Source organism: Triturus cristatus, chromosome 7 (genome assembly GCF_964204655.1).
Source record: "Triturus cristatus chromosome 7, aTriCri1.1, whole genome shotgun sequence".
NCBI lineage: Eukaryota > Metazoa > Chordata > Amphibia > Caudata > Salamandridae > Triturus > Triturus cristatus.
Window position 1 is genome coordinate 1,277,569,775 of NC_140590.1, and position 17,871 is coordinate 1,277,587,645.

Genomic DNA, 17,871 nt, shown 5'->3' on the forward strand with positions numbered 1-17,871 from the left:
CAAGCCTCAGCAGCTAAAGAAAGTGACAATAACAGCAAAGAAACATTGTCACCAAACTCAAATGAGTACAACACCGAGAAAGAGAAGCGTTTAAGTTTCACTGGTGAGCACGAGTCACACCTTGGGTGCAAGGCCACAATTCATCCGCTGAAAATTATCCCACTAACAGACACCGTGGCCTCAGCTAATTTGATGACCACATTGCATTTTGAGAGAGCCACAACTAGACTACAAGTCAGCATAAGATGAACAGAAATAAAGAGGCAGGTGAGCAGCGGAAGGCTTGAGGCAGTTGCCAGGCTCTGGCTTAGATCGAGGCCCTCATGGACTATCGAGACCAAAATGTTCCTTCTGTCCACTCTAGTTCAAATCTTAAACCACCCCTCCCTCCTCCACTACAGTGGGCAATGCGATGGCAAGACCATCATTACGACATTTCGTACATTTCAAATGAAATCAATGCCATTTCTTCTAGGGCCCCCCTGGCGTGATCTTTGCCAGTGGCACCCTGTTCCCCAGTGTCTCAGCTCGCTTTGTTTCCTCGCAGTCACTCATGTCTTTCTGTGTGGTCCACACACAGGTCATGGTTCTGTGTGAACTCATTGAGTGCAAAGCACGCTACAGGCACTTGTTGGAAACAAAGGCACAATTAGGCCCAGATTTACACAGAAATCACGCGATGCAGAGCGCCAAGTTTATTTATTTATTTTGCGATTTGTAAAGCGCCTGGTGACCCGTAGGCATCCCCGCGCTGTAAATCTGTGGAGATCGAGAGAGGGGGAGAGGGGAAAAGCTATTTGGGGAAAAGGAAGGTTTTTAGTTTTTTTCGAAAGAGGGCGTGACAGGGTTCCATACGCAAGCTGCGTGGAAGTGAGTTCCATCCTGCGGAAGCTTTCACCGAGAAGCGTCGACCACCGGTGCGAGCCTTCCTGAACTTAGGGACCGTGGCCAGATGTTCGCCGTCAGAGCGAAGGGGTCTGGGGGCTTTGTAGGGGATGACCATGGCTTTCAGGGCGGCTGGGCCAACACCGTTGACGAGTTTATGGGTGGTGCACAGGGCCTTAAACTCTACTCTCTGGCGAACAGGAAGTCAGTGCAGAGCCTTAAGAGCAGGCCTGGCTGAGGCTCTGGGTGGAAGGTTCATAATGAGCCTCGCCACCGCATTTTGGGTGCGTTGGAGTTTTGCCAAGGTGAATTCAGGTGCGCCGAGGTAGACGGCGTTGCTGTAGTCGAGCCGGGCTAAGATGAGCCCCTGAACCAGTAGTTTCCTGGATAGGGGGGGAAGGAGTGGGAGGATCTTGCGAATAGATCGCAGGAGGCCAAAGCATGTTCCAGCTGTTTTGGCTGCCTGAGTCTTCATAGTGAGGTCAGGTTCCAGCCATACTCCTAGTGTTTTAATTTCTTTTTTTGGTGTAGGGATTTCACCAAAAGCGTCCGGCCAGACTGATGATGGGATCGAAGTCCATTTATTGCCCAAGAGCATGAATTCGGTTTTTGCACCATTCAGCTTCAGGGAGGATTCGCACATCCAGGTGTGAATATCCTGGAGACAGTTCAATAGGCTGTCTGGGTGGTTATCCAGGTGGGAAAGAGAGACAACGAGTTGAGTGTCGTCTGCATAATTTACTATTTTTATCCCGTACGGGGTCACGACATCTTCAAGGGGGGTCATGTAAACATTAAACAGGGTGGGACTAAGCGATGACCCCTGGGGAACACCACTCGTGAGTGGTAGTGGGTCCGAACGTGAGTTGCCGTCCCACACCTGAAATGAACGGCCGGATAAGAAGGAGTCGAACCGTGCGCGTGCAGTTCCCACAATTCCTGCCCTGGCCAGGCGATGTAGAAGGACACGGTGGTTCACCGTATCGAAGGCGGCACTGAGATCCAGGAGGATCACTGCCACTGATCCTCCTGAATCCAGGATACACCTTGCCTCCTCGATGACGGAGAGGAGGGCGGTGTCCGTGCCATGGCCGGGACGGAATCCTGTTTGGGATGGACGTAGAAGTTTGTTCGCCTCAAGAAATTGGGATAATTGCGCATTCACCAATTTCTCAGCCATCTTGCTGATACATGGAAGAAGCGAGATGGGTCTGTAGTTGGCCATGTCGTCCGGGTTCAGTTGGGGCTTTTTCAGCAGAGCCTTGACAACAGCATTCTTCCAGTTGGGAGGCACCGTGCCTTGGGAGAGAGAGGTATTGATGAGATCCCTGATGGTGGGGGCTATGCTGGGAGACACGGTTTTCAAGACTCTAACCGGGGCCGGGTCAAGGGGGGATCCGCTTTTCATTTTGGCCAAAGTGGAAATTACATCGGTAAGGGAAACTGCTCTAAAAGTGGACAGCAGTGGGCTGTTAGTGCATGCCTCTATATCCGTGTGATTATGTGGGCTGGTAGTTGGAAGGGAGTCCAGTATCCGTGAGATTTTGGAGTCGAAATAGGTGGCCAGGTCCTTACTTCTATCCGGAGGGGGGGAGTGAGAAGAGGGTGCCATTGGGATATTGAGTAGTTCTTTAACTATAAGGTATGATTCTTTTGACGAATTAGTGGCATTTTTTATTCTATTGTCATACAATACGGCTTTAGCTAGCTTTAGGGCAGATTTGTAGCGTCTTACCGAGCTGTGGTACATGTCCTTCTTACTATGGAGCCAGTCTTTTCTCCACAGTCTCTCAGCCTTTTTACACTCTTTGCGGAGAGCTCTGAGTTCAGTATTGTACCATGGGGCATGGCCCCTTGTCCTATTTTTGTTCTCACGTTGTTTTATGGGAATAATACTATCGAGGGAAGAAGAGATCCAATCTCTAAACTGAATATCAGCGGTGGAAGGATCGTCCGTGAGAGTGGGGGTCGTGGAGTCCAGGGCTTTGGACCAGTCCACCGCCGAGAGTCTGGCCCACGATCTGTCCCTAGTGTAAGTAGTAGGCTTTTGGGGTTTCCTAAATGCCCCTGGTAGGTGGGTCGTGACCAGGAAATGGTCCGTCCACGGAAGAGGTAGGGCGTTTATGAATTGGAGAGAAGGAATGTTGGAAAACACCGGATCAAGCAGGTGCCCTTTCGTATGCGTGGCTCCGGTATTAGCAAGGAGGAGGCCATGGGCCGCCAGGTCGCAGATTAGGTCGGATGCCCCTGTGTCTAGTGGGTCATCGAAGTGTATGTTTAGGTCTCCTGTTATTAAGAAGTTGGGTGTCAGATGGGCCGAGGATGAGACGGCTTCCAGAAGGGCGGCAGAAAAGGGGCCGAAATGCCCGGGGGGCCGATACACCAGGAGGCCTGACAGGGAGCTAGTCGGGGATAGCTGGATCGTGAAGAGGCAGCTTTCTGACTCCTGGCTCTGAATCTCACTGGTTCGACAGGCGAAGTGGTCCCGATAGATGATGGCTAATCCACCTCCTCTACCTAAGGGGCGGGGTTGGGACATAATAAGGAAGCCCGGGGGTAAAGCCAAAACTATGTCCGAGTTAGAATGCCCAGTGATCCACGTTTCGGTAAGGAAAAGTATGTCCAGATCAAGGTCGACAATAAGATGATTAATGAGCAGGGCGTGCTTGGGAAGCGATCTGCAATTAAGTGTCGATATTTTAAGGCCTGGGGGTGGGACAGAAAGTTTGTGAAGGAGTAGTTTTTCTGGTTTACAGATATTACAGCTAGTAAAATGACCATTGGGATCGTGCATTACGTGACATGTGCTGTTTATAGTGGGTCTGAGACTAAGAAGATCTCGACGAGAGTAGCTTACCCTTGTGGCGGTAGGGTCCGGCATAGAGTCTGGCCCTAGGCCCGGTCGTGCGCGGACGGGCGCAGACGGGCTTGCCTTAGGCGCGCCTTTGGCGCGCAGACGGCGCTCCCGCTGCGCTCGTCCGCTGCGCTCGTCCGCTGCGCTGGTATGGCCGACACATTTAAGGAGGAGGGGGATGGGCGTGGCCTCGAAGTGGGCGTGTCTACCCTTCGAGCCGCGATGGCGGGTGGAGGGGAGTTTTCCTGTCTCAGCGGTCAATGGGCTGTGTCAGGGGGATTTCAGGAAGCCTGCTAGGCGCTAGTAGCGAGCGCTTTAGGTGCAGGTGAGTGAGTTTTAAAAACAGTGAAGGTGATAAGCTTTTTTTTTTAAAAAACACAGAAATACAAACAATCCTCCGGCTTCCGCCTCAGAGGTCGACAAGAAGTTTCTGATCTGCATAGCTTTGTGTGAACGGGAGAGAACAGAACTACTGCTTCAATCTCTGTTAGCAGCCATTCTGAAACAAAAATGTAAAACGTGGTATGGACTTCTCAGTACTATCTGTGGTTTCAGTACTGTCACATCCATTTCACATATGGTTTTAGGCTGAGAAGGAACTCATAACGCTGCAGAAGATTAGCATGAAAGAAAAACTGTGAACCCTCATTAGTTGGTACAAGAAAAGCAAAACCAGCGAAAAATGTCATGTATGTGTGTGGACATAAGGCTCTCAAATAAGTCAGTAAAAGGAGTACTGCACATTTTTCCCACCATAGATTGTCACTGCAATTCTCAAGAATGCCAAGTGGAAATCCCAGGTGGACGTGAATGCAGGCTAGTGGTAACTCCAGCTCTATCAGGCCCACCATGCACCACAACCTTCTCCACCCACACTGATATGTTGAGACACAAACCTCTGAGATTCGTCATGTCATTAGCTGCCGAAGTGTTTTAAAATGCCATTCATGACATACTGGTAGATCCCTCCCTGCAACAAGAATGAAAGCATTTCTGTCTTCATTCACACCACAACAGAACGGTGACGTCTCAGGAGACTCTGGGACGTGCCACCAGGGCACAAGTCCTAAAAAAAGAAGTGGGGGGCTGCTGATGTCACTACAGGAAGTGACGTCACGAAAGGTGGCTGGCACCATCAAACTAATTGCCTCCCCTTGCTCACCCCTTAGATGCGATTGCATCAGAGAAGCCAGTGTGTGAGCAGCATTCTGAATGAGCTCCGATCTCGCCCCAGAGAGGCCAAAGAGTGAATGTGTGGCTCCATTTGCTCCAGTTATCGAGCACCCGGTAAAATAAGAGGGGGGACGCTGTCCACCCGCATGGTACTCCGACTCGAGCCCTGCGTGTCACAGCGCCTTAAAAAGAAGTTTATTCCTCAAACTAGCATCAAGCTTTTTAGGTCTCGCCTGACCCAGCGCATGCGCTGATCTGGCGAGACTTTTTGTGAGGGCTCAAAAAATGCTACCATGGCCAGCCTAGAGCTACAGTGCATGTGCGCGGGCGCGTGCTTAGGAGCAGAGGCTGGCAAACCTCGTCATGCTCATTAAGCGCCCGCGATCACTTTCGCCCGCGATCACTTTCGCGGCGCCCCTTTGATGTTCTCGTTCAAAGAACATCAAACATCAAATAACATGTTGTGTTAATGCTTTGCTGCGCCCGTTTGACTTACAATGTGCTTTCTCTTTCCACAAACTCGATGTTTGTGTTCCTTTATTTTGAGATGCTTTTAGTATTACTGTTTTGTGACTTAAAGAACATTAAGGAAATGTTACTGTGAAACTGGACAACATTCACAGTGTTTATTTCTGATCGCAGCGGCTGCTTCATGTCCATTGCACCATTCAGGGAGTCCTTTCGTTGGCGCTTTCATGAGGACCTGATGAGGAAGCTGGAAACTTTTGGCACATTCTCTTTAAAAGCACAGCATGTTGGCGACTGGTTAATCGATTTGACCTATGTAGCGCTTTAGATCTCAAAGCGCTATGGTGGGTGCAGCAGTTACAACTCATGAAATATGGAGTGCAACTCACAAGGAGGGGGCAGGTTTGAGTGCACATTGGCTGCAATCGAACTCTTAAGATGATGGGCTATGTGAATCCATTATCAGCACTCAGTCTTCGCTAAGTGATCTTGTTTGTTTTGTTGTTGTGTTAATGCTTTGCTGCACCCGTTTGACTTACAACGTGCTTTGTCTTTCCACAAATTCGATGCTTGTGTTCCTATATTTTGAGATACTTTTTAGTATTACTGTCACACACACAACCACAACCACACACACACAACCACAACCACACACACAACCACATGCACAACCACACACACAACCACTCACGTACACACAACCACACACCCACAACCACACACATACACACAACCACACACACACCCACACACAAACAACCACACACACCCACACACAAACAACCACACACAACCACACACACAACACACAACCCCACACACACAACCACACACACAATCACACACACAACCACAACCACACACACACGTACAACCACACAACCACACACAAAACCCCACACACAACCACACACACACACAACCACACACACAACCACACACAACCAAACACACACACAACCACACACAACCACACACACAACCACACACACAACCACACACACACAACCACAACCACACACACACAACCACACACAACCACACCCACAACCACACACACACAACCACACACACACACAACCACAACCACACACACACGACCACACACACACGACCACACACACACACACAACCACACACACACAACCACCCCCACACACAACCACACCCACACACACAACCACACACACACAACCACACACACAACCACACACACACAACCACACACACACATACAACCACACACAAACAACCACACATACAACCACACACACACAACCACACACACACAACCACACACACACAACCACAACTGCACACAACCACAACCGCACACACACCCACAACCGCACACACACCCACAACCACACACACATACACACCCACACACACACACGCACACCCACACCCACACAAACACACACACACACACAACCACACACACACAACCACACACACACACACAACCACACAACCACACACACCAACACACACAAACACACACACAACCACACACAACCACACAACCACACACACACAACCACACACACAACCACACACACACACAACCACACACACAATCACACACAAAAACACACACAACCACAACCGCACACAACCACAACCGCACACACAGCCACAACCGCACACACACCCACAACCACACTCACACACAACCACACACACAATCACACACAAAAACACACACAACCACAACCGCACACAACCACAACCGCACACACACCCACAACCGCACACACACCCACAACCACACTCACACCCACGCACACACACACACACACACACACAACCACACACACACACAACCACACACACAACCACACACACACAACCACACACACACACAACCACAGACACACACACAACCACACAACCACACACACAAACACACCCAAACACACACACAAACACACACACAACCACACACACAACCACAAACCACACACACAGACACACAACCACACAACCACAAACACACACAACCACACACACACAACCACACACACACAACCACACACAAAAATACACATAAACACACACAATCACACACACAACCACACACAACCACACCAAGCATTGGCATAGCCAATAGGTCTCGCCTTTGGGACCTTATAAGTGTTTAGCCATGCAACAGTTGCTGTGGTTGCACCAAGGATATTGTGCTGCATAACTAAATACCTTAGAAGGTCCCAACAGCTTGTTGGTTTAGTGTTTGTGGCAAATAGAGTATCTCATTATTGGAAAAAAAGTAGGCGCTAATGAATAAACTGTGACCCTACAGATTGTCTATGAAATAAGTAGATTCTTGTATAAACTGTTAGTGATTCTTACCCATTTTATCCATATTAACAGAAAGTATGCAAAACCACTACTTAGCCAAACAGACTAAAGTTGTATTTCCACAATACGGTCTCAGCCTTCCAGGCCATCAAAGATGTACATCATGCAGACACCACCGAGATACACTCGGATCCACAGACACCACTGAGCTGAGATTGAACCCAGCCATTGGGGCTGTATGCTGCCCTGATGCAAGATGACAATGGATGGAATAACCGGTGAGCCTTTACCTCCACCAGCAGTGTTACACCAAATACGAAAGGGGGAAGCAACAGTACCATCTGGGTGTAGCATCTCTAGCCATAGGTATGTAGACACGTTCAAAGTAGTGACTAACCTCGAGCTCCTACCAATGTATCTCCAAAGCTCAGCTGCCAGGTGTCAGCCTTGAACTGGAAAATGGATTCTAGTTACTGGACCAGCGGTCCCGAACTGAATACTGTCCATCGACCGACTACTTGGCTGACTACTTATTATAAAATCTAAAATAGATGTTCCAGACATCAAGAAGACTGAACATATGCATGCAAACTTCACCATAAAAAGTTTTACCCCTAAATCCACGAAACACTCAGGCTTAGCACAGGAAACTGAGAGCCGAGTGGGCTAATCTATCCACTGCAGGGATCTGTGTTTGACCTCATAGTCACAAGTTTGAATCCTGGTCGGTGCGCTCAGCCTTTTTTTCTTCTGAGGTGGATAAAAAGAGTACCATTGATATGGGTAAGAATAAAAATGTTATTTTAGAGCCAAGAACCCCAAGTGGTGAACATGTGCTCCACAAATACACGTTGTGTTATGAAATAAATGCCCAAAGATGAACATCATCAATCACCAAGAAAACAGATGGAGAGATCTTGTGGAAGCAAGCTGTTGCAGAAGTCCTTGGCTGGCTAAAATGTTGAAAGGTCTCACCTACATTCAACAGGAGCTGGCATTGTCATTGGAGGATTACTGCTTGGTAGAATACAAATAGCCATGCTGACTTGCTATAAAAGAGACCGGTTCAGCTACCACATCCTGGACATCAGGGAATGGTGAGGACGAATGTTGAAATAAGTGACTTGGTGCGGTTCACATGACTCGCACGAGTGGATTGCTTAGTAATGAAAGATAACACCTGATGTCTCCAGTGTCAAGTGTCAATCTCAGAGAAAAACCATCTCGTTCCCATCAGGAGAACAAATTGGGACACCATTGACAAAGTAAACGCAGACCTCTGCAGCGCACAAGATGGCTAGCCACTGCTCATAAGGGAAGATGAGCTCTCCAGAAATAGACATCTGAAACCTAAGATCAGCAAAAGCAGTAGTGCCAACCCTGGAAAATAACTGCCCACAGATGCTTCCAAAAAGAGATTAAAACAAGTGATGGTCCCTGGTTCCACGTGAGAGAATTCCAAGAGTATCTGCAAAACCTTGACCCTAATGCGCACTTTCACGTTCATGTGGCTGTAAGCCAATGGAGAAGAGGTAAGTTTCATGAGGATAATCAAGAACATATTGTGCTTTGACAAAGGACAAGAACAGACATTGAACTGACAACCTCTAGACTACTGCGTAATTATCAGAACAGCTCACAAGCCACCAAAGGGTGTGCACCTATGACCCAACTGTTAGGCCACGCAATTTCCATGACGTTTTCCATGTCATCTGACATGGTCACCTCCAATCCGTGCAAGTGCTGAGATAGACAACTGTAGAAAGGCCATCAATAAGTCAAGCCGTTGCAACTGCGCAGACCATGCAGAGAATCACACTATTGTCTGGGACCGTCATGCCGCGGGGAAGCTGTGCATGCTACCCTAAGAACAACCTTTGATAATAACATCCTTCATAGGCGAAGCTCAAGAAATGGTGCATGTAAGGAGAGGTGAACTCATGGACTAGAGAAATATCCCCTTCTTGAATAGATTCAAGAAGAGCAACCATAATTGCGGGCCCATCGCAAGAGCTCTTTGTATCAGAGGGATGACAACAAAGGCAAATAGAATAGCACTGAGCTTCAAGACACACCGATAGTAGATGGATATGACATTCCACACATCAGGGCTGAGGGAGAGGCAAAGATAATGACAAAGGTGGATATGGGATCAGCCAATCAGCAAAATTACACAGGCTTTCAGATTGTGTGTGAAGGGGGGAGCAAAAATTCAATATGTAACATCACCCAAGATATTGTAAAACTGTAAGACTGTGCCCTGCCGAATGTTATGTTCCAGAATTTATAAACATGCTATCCCTTCAAACACGATCTAGCACACATACACACACGCCACACAAACAGAGAGCATATGTCTGCTTCAGTTGTATTTACCAGGCCCGAGCACCTCCACAGAGAGCCTCACTTACAGTGGATGCACCACATACCAATATCTGGTTTGTCACTCCATGGAAGTCTCAGGCTGTTCCATGGGAGGACATCACATTATAATGACACACACACACTCAAGACTCATGTTTTTACTCTCTATGCCGGGACATACTTACGACAGACATGGGGAAGCAGACGGCCACCATGAAGACATGGTGGAGCACCATGAGGAACTCCTTCTTCAAGTAGCACTTGGCGAGGGTCAGTGTGCCTTGGGAACCCTCATGTCCCTTCACCCGGTATTTGTGCCAGTGGCAAAGGAACATTGCGTAGATGTCGTAGATGAAGTATGGTACAGCAAACCGCGTGTAGGTGGCCGCCAGCCAGTGCCTGTGATAGACAAGATGAAAGGCAGAATTAGCATTTATTTGCTGTTGTGCCAAACTCAGATTTGTTCACGTTTCATAATGTATTACACTGATTAATGCTTTGGAGGTTCAGAAAATCGCTGAATTGTGATTTAAAAACTCATCCTAAAAGGAAAAGATGCCCAGCCTGTAGAACATATTTTTTTGTATTTAAATGTCAGTTTATGTTTTGAAAAATTGCATCTCCTAATTTCTAGAAGTCTACTGGTAGTTATCAATAGTGCTCATGATTTTTCACACCTAAAGTAGAGCTAGTAAGCACCACCACCCTATCCACAACGACCCAAAGAGTTCAGTGAAAGCGATCCCACTTTTGCTTAGCACAAGTTTCCTGTAATGCAAAAAGTGGTTATCTGACAGAATGTCGAGGAAACAAATATTGTATGGACAGAAATGTAAACGATATTGTGGACCAATGGAATGAAAGCAGGGGAATGCTGTGCGCACCCGTTAGCAGAAGGAATCCGTTGGAATTGGAATGAGAGCGGTTGTGTGGTAAATCCTGCCACTGTGAACTTGTTTAGAGCGTCCGGCAAACCGGAGTGTACAATAAATGCAAGAGACCCGACTACTGCTATACTATACTTTACCATTTTATATGCAGAAAACAACTGCCATTCCTACACTGTTGTATTTACTGCAATAAAAAGAGTTAAAAAAAAATATGTGGAGGACCAAAATATTGAGACGGTAAGTGCAATGAGATAAGTATAGATGTACTATTCTTACCTCCACATCTATGTACCTTGGAAAAAAAAAAAAAAAAAAAAAAAATATATATATATATATATATATATATATGGATAAACACACGGTAGCTCAAGATAGAGACGCACTCGGGCTCAGACGTAAGGTTACCAGCCTTTATTTCACAGGTGCGGACAAGTATCCCATGTAGGTAAGTTATGCAGCTTTCCTTGCTCCCTACGCGTTTCGAGTTTCCTCTTCGTCAGGGGATGTGTGGAAAGTTCGTGCTGTCGTGGGCTAGCTCCCATAATATGTACAAAGTCCCGCCTTAAATTCTAGGGCCGCGAGTTCGGCTGGCCCTAGGTGGAATACTGTGTTTTGGATTCAATTTGGGCTGCTGAACCGCCGCTTACGGACTCTGTTGACCTATTCAGGTTGTGGCTTATACAAAGCTAGAGTGCTTCACCATATGTGGGACACTCACAGAGTTTTCGTTCTAATAGCGGCAGGCGAGGGGATGTTTTTATTGACGGCTTTTCCGCACTGATGACGGCAAGAGCCAGAAACGCGTCTGCGGATGTTTTATAGCCGACAAATACCCCGTGAGTGCACCGGACCTTGGGAGCACCATGAACTCCTTGTTTTTGCTGTGTAATAAGTGGTTTCCACCACCACTTCCCGGTTGCACCCGCCGCGAGTTCGGCTGGCCCTAGGTGGAATACTGTGTTTTGGATTCAATTTGGGCTGCTGAACCGCCGCTTACGGACTCTGTTGACCTATTCAGGTTGTGGCTTATACAAAGCTAGAGTGCTTCACCATATGTGGGACACTCACAGAGTTTTCGTTCAAACAGCGGCAGGCGAGGGGATGTTTTTATTGACGGCTTTTCCGCACTGATGACGGCAAGAGCCAGAAACGCGTCTGCGGATGTTTTATAGCCGAAAAATACCTCGTGAGTGCACCGGACCTTGGGAGTACCATGAACTCCTTGTTTTTGCTGTGTAATAAGTGGTTTCCACCACCACTTCCCGGTTGCACCCGCCGCGAGTTCGGCTGGCCCTAGGTGGAATACTGTGTTTTGGATTCAATTTGGGCTGCTGAACCGCCGCTTAAGGACTCTGTTGACCTATTCAGGTTGTGGCTTATATAAAGCTAGAGTGCTTCACCATATGTGGGACACTCACAGAGTTTTCGTTCTAACAGCGGCAGGCGAGGGGATGTTTTTATTGACGGCTTTTCCGCACTGATGACGGCAAGAGCCAGAAACGCGTCTGCGGATGTTTTATAGCCGACAAATACCCCGTGAGTGCACCGGACCTTGGGAGTACCATGAACTCCTTGTTTTTGCTGTGTAATAAGTGGTTTCCACCACCACTTCCCGGTTGCACCCGCCGCGAGTTCGGCTGGCCCTAGGTGGAATACTGTGTTTTGGATTCAATTTGGGCTGCTGAACCGCCGCTTACGGACTCTGTTGACCTATTCAGGTTGTGGCTTATACAAAGCTAGAGTGCTTCACCATATGTGGGACACTCACAGAGTTTTCGTTCTAACAGCGGCAGGCGAGGGGATGTTTTTATTGACGGCTTTTCCGCACTGATGACGGCAAGAGCCAGAAACGCGTCTGCGGATGTTTTATAGCCGACAAATACCCCGTGAGTGCACCGGACCTTGGGAGTACCATGAACTCCTTGTTTTTGCTGTGTAATAAGTGGTTTCCACCACCACTTCCCGGTTGCACCCGCCGCGAGTTCGGCTGGCCCTAGGTGGAATACTGTGTTTTGGATTCAATTTGGGCTGCTGAACCGCCGCTTACGGACTCTGTTGACCTATTCAGGTTGTGGCTTATACAAAGCTAGAGTGCTTCACCATATGTGGGACACTCACAGAGTTTTCGTTCTAACAGCGGCAGGCGAGGGGATGTTTTTATTGACGGCTTTTCCGCACTGATGACGGCAAGAGCCAGAAACGCGTCTGCGGATGTTTTACAGCCGACAAATACCCCGTGAGTGCACCGGACCTTGGGAGTACCATGAACTCCTTGTTTTTGATGTGTAATAAGTGGTTTCCACCACCACTTCCCGGTTGCACCCGCCGCGAGTTCGGCTGGCCCTAGGTGGAATACTGTGTTTTGGATTCAATTTGGGCTGCTGAACCGCCGCTTACGGACTCTGTTGACCTATTCAGGTTGTGGCTTATACAAAGCTAGAGTGCTTCACCATATGTGGGACACTCACAGAGTTTTCGTTCTAACAACGGCAGGCGAGGGGATGTTTTTATTGACGGCTTTTCCGCACTGATGACGGCAAGAGCCAGAAACGCGTCTGCGGATGTTTTATAGCCGACAAATACCCCGTGAGTGCACCGGACCTTGGGAGTACCATGAACTCCTTGTTTTTGCTGTGTAATAAGTGGTTTCCACCACCACTTCCCGGTTGCACCCGCCGCGAGTTCGGCTGGCCCTAGGTGGAATACTGTGTTTTGGATTCAATTTGGGCTGCTGAACCGCCGCTTACGGACTCTGTTGACCTATTCAGGTTGTGGCTTATACAAAGCTAGAGTGCTTCACCATATGTGGGACACTCACAGAGTTTTCGTTCTAACAGCGGCAGGCGAGGGGATGTTTTTATTGACGGCTTTTCCGCACTGATGACGGCAAGAGCCAGAAACGCGTCTGCGGATGTTTTATAGCCGACAAATACCCCGTGAGTGCACCGGACCTTGGGAGTACCATGAACTCCTTGTTTTTGCTGTGTAATAAGTGGTTTCCACCACCACTTCCCGGTTGCACCCGCCGCGAGTTCGGCTGGCCCTAGGTGGAATACTGTGTTTTGGATTCAATTTGGGCTGCTGAACCGCCGCTTACGGACTCTGTTGACCTATTCAGGTTGTGGCTTATACAAAGCTAGAGTGCTTCACCATATGTGGGACACTCACAGAGTTTTCGTTCTAACAGCGGCAGGCGAGGGGATGTTTTTATTGACGGCTTTTCCGCACTGATGACGGCAAGAGCCAGAAACGCGTCTGCGGATGTTTTATAGCCGACAAATACCCCGTGAGTGCACCGGACCTTGGGAGTACCATGAACTCCTTGTTTTTGCTGTGTAATAAGTGGTTTCCACCACCACTTCCCGGTTGCACCCGCCGCGAGTTCGGCTGGCCCTAGGTGGAATACTGTGTTTTGGATTCAATTTGGGCTGCTGAACCGCCGCTTACGGACTCTGTTGACCTATTCAGGTTATGGCTTATACAAAGCTAGAGTGCTTCACCATATGTGGGACACTCACAGAGTTTTCGTTCTAACAGCGGCAGGCGAGGGGATGTTTTTATTGACGGCTTTTCCGCACTGATGACGGCAAGAGCCAGAAACGCGTCTGCGGATGTTTTATAGCCGACAAATACCCCGTGAGTGCACCGGACCTTGGGAGTACCATGAACTCCTTGTTTTTGCTGTGTAATAAGTGGTTTCCACCACCACTTCCCGGTTGCACCCGCCGCGAGTTCGGCTGGCCCTAGGTGGAATACTGTGTTTTGGATTCAATTTGGGCTGCTGAACCGCCGCTTACGGACTCTGTTGACCTATTCAGGTTGTGGCTTATACAAAGCTAGAGTGCTTCACCATATGTGGGACACTCACAGAGTTTTCGTTCTAACAGCGGCAGGCGAGGGGATGTTTTTATTGACGGCTTTTCCGCACTGATGACGGCAAGAGCCAGAAACGCGTCTGCGGATGTTTTATAGCCGAAAAATACCCCGTGAGTGCACCGGACCTTGGGAGTACCATGAACTCCTTGTTTTTGCTGTGTAATAAGTGGTTTCCACCACCACTTCCCGGTTGCACCCGCCGCGAGTTCGGCTGGCCCTAGGTGGAATACTGTGTTTTGGATTCAATTTGGGCTGCTGAACCGCCGCTTACGGACTCTGTTGACCTATTCAGGTTGTGGCTTATACAAAGCTAGAGTGCTTCACCATATGTGGGACACTCACAGAGTTTTCGTTCTAACAGCGGCAGGCGAGGGGAAGTTTTTATTGACGGCTTTTCCGCACTGATGACGGCAAGAGCCAGAAACGCGCCTGCGGATGTTTTATAGCCGACAAATACCCCGTGAGTGCACCGGACCTTGGGAGTACCATGAACTCCTTGTTTTTGCTGTGTAATAAGTGGTTTCCACCACCACTTCCCGGTTGCACCCGCCGCGAGTTCGGCTGGCCCTAGGTGGAATACTGTGTTTTGGATTCAATTTGGGCTGCTGAACCGCCGCTTACGGACTCTGTTGACCTATTCAGGTTGTGGCTTATACAAAGCTAGAGTGCTTCACCATATGTGGGACACTCACAGAGTTTTCGTTCTAACAGCAGCAGGCGAGGGGATGTTTTTATTGACGGCTTTTCCGCACTGATGACGGCAAGAGCCAGAAACGCGTCTGTGGATGTTTTATAGCCGACAAATACCCCGTGAGTGCACCGGACCTTGGGAGTACCATGAACTCCTTGTTTTTGCTGTGTAATAAGTGGTTTCCACCACCACTTCCCGGTTGCACCCGCCGCGAGTTCGGCTGGCCCTAGGTGGAATACTGTGTTTTGGATTCAATTTGGGCTGCTGAACCGCCGCTTACGGACTCTGTTGACCTATTCAGGTTGTGGCTTATACAAAGCTAGAGTGCTTCACCATATGTGGGACACTCACAGAGTTTTCGTTCTAACAGCGGCAGGCGAGGGGATGTTTTTATTGACGGCTTTTCCGCACTGATGACAGCAAGAGCCAGAAACGCGTCTGCGGATGTTTTATAGCCGACAAATACCCCGTGAGTGCACTGGACCTTGGAAGTACCATGAACTCCTTGTTTTTGCTGTGTAATAAGTGGTTTCCACCACCACTTCCCGTTTGCACCCGCCGCGAGTTCGGCTGGCCCTAGGTGGAATACTGTGTTTTGGATTCAATTTGGGCTGCTGAACCGCCGCTTACGGACTCTGTTGACCTATTCAGGTTGTGGCTTATACAAAGCTAGAGTGCTTCACCATATGTGGGACACTCACAGAGTTTTCGTTCTAACAGCGGCAGGCGAGGGGATGTTTTTATTGACGGCTTTTCCGCACTGATGACGGCAAGAGCCAGAAACGCGTCTGCGGATGTTTTATAGCCGACAAATACCCCGTGAGTGCACCGGACCTTGGGAGTACCATGAACTCCTTGTTTTTGCTGTGTAATAAGTGGTTTCCACCACCACTTCCCGGTTGCACCCGCCGCGAGTTCGGCTGGCCCTAGGTGGAATACTGTGTTTTGGATATATATATATACATTACCTACTGGCGGTCGCCAGTAGGTAGTTATAGTTAGGACCCCTTTTCCATAGGAAATCCGCAACATTCTATTTTGAATAACTTTGGCGCCGGTCGATGAATCCTCGCGAATTTCTCAAAATAGGTGGGGCGCTACGCTCCGCTCCTACCCTGAAAGTCTCGGGGGGATTCGTCAAGCGGGGGCTGAGATAAAAGGGGGGTCCCAAAACGCGTTTTTCCCATGCATTTTTCCATAGGACCTTTAGAACGAGCTACAGCCCGAACGGCTGAACAGAATTACTAGAAATTTGGCAGAGAGGTAGTCCCTATGTCAAGGAAGTGCCTTTTGTAGGTTTGGTGTAAATCTGTTCAGTAGATTCTGAGAAAATAGCCTTTAAATCAATATATATATCTGAGCCCGCTTACGGTACGCTTACCGTACGCTTACCGTACGCGTACGGTGGCGTGCGCGAGCGCGATTCTGATTGGCTCTTAGATCTTAGTAAACATTCGAATCGGCCGAAACCAGGAAGCGGCGTCCGCCATTTTGTCTCTCGCACTGAGTGTTATTTATCAAACATGATGCCCAAAAACATGTTACGGGGCTGTTTTGACAACTCCCTCCCACATAGTCATGTTGAGGGAGTCCCCAAACATCCCCCAAGAGCAAAAACGGTTTTATTTTTTTTTCGGCAATTTCGCCGAGTACGCTTACCGTACGCTTACCGTAAGCGTACGGTAAAAAATAGAAATAAAAAAAACACTATCCACACTTACCCCACCCCCTGTGCATTTGGTGGCCGTAGGCCACCAAATGTACAGGGCTTATTATCACCAGTAAAAAAACTATATTTTGGCAACATGAAATTATAAAATCGAAATAAAAAAAACACTATCCACATTGACCCCACCCCCTGTGCTTTTGGTGGCCGAAGGCCACCAAATGTACAGGGCTTATTAAAGTTGATAAAAACCGTGCACGGAACGCACTGCGTTAAGTGGGCGCGCACGCCTCGAATGGCGTAAAGTAACTTAGCATTTAAAAAAACGTACAAATTCACTGAAAAAACCATAGGTTTCACACACGTTATAGTTAGGAATTAGCATTTAAAAAACCTTGCAAATTCACTGAAAAAACCATAGGTTTCACACATGTTATAGTTAGCGGAAATTTTACTGATAAAAAACCAATGAAATTGCCCCGTTATAGTTAGTGCTGGCAACTATAACTCACGCGACCGCAATCTTCTGCTGATGACATATGTGTCTTTATAAAAAAAAATATTTGTAATATATGTATAGCTAAAAATGTATGGAAGAAGACATGGGCAAATAATTGTCTAAATACAGTATTAGCATCAGCAGAGGATTGCGGTCGCGTGAGTTATAGTTGCCAGCACTAACTATAACGGGGCAATTTCATTG

General features: G+C 48.2%; 1 protein-coding gene across 1 annotated transcript in view; it reads right to left on the minus strand.

Annotated features, from left to right (window-relative positions):
* The window catches only part of TLCD3B (TLC domain containing 3B), a 109,784-nt gene that overhangs the window by 18,365 nt on the left and 73,548 nt on the right, over positions 1-17,871 (minus strand). The window contains exon 3 of the mRNA XM_085618815.1: positions 10,231-10,444. Within this exon, the coding sequence (XP_085474941.1) occupies positions 10,231-10,444 (214 nt within the window). The remainder of the gene's footprint in view (positions 1-10,230; positions 10,445-17,871) is intronic.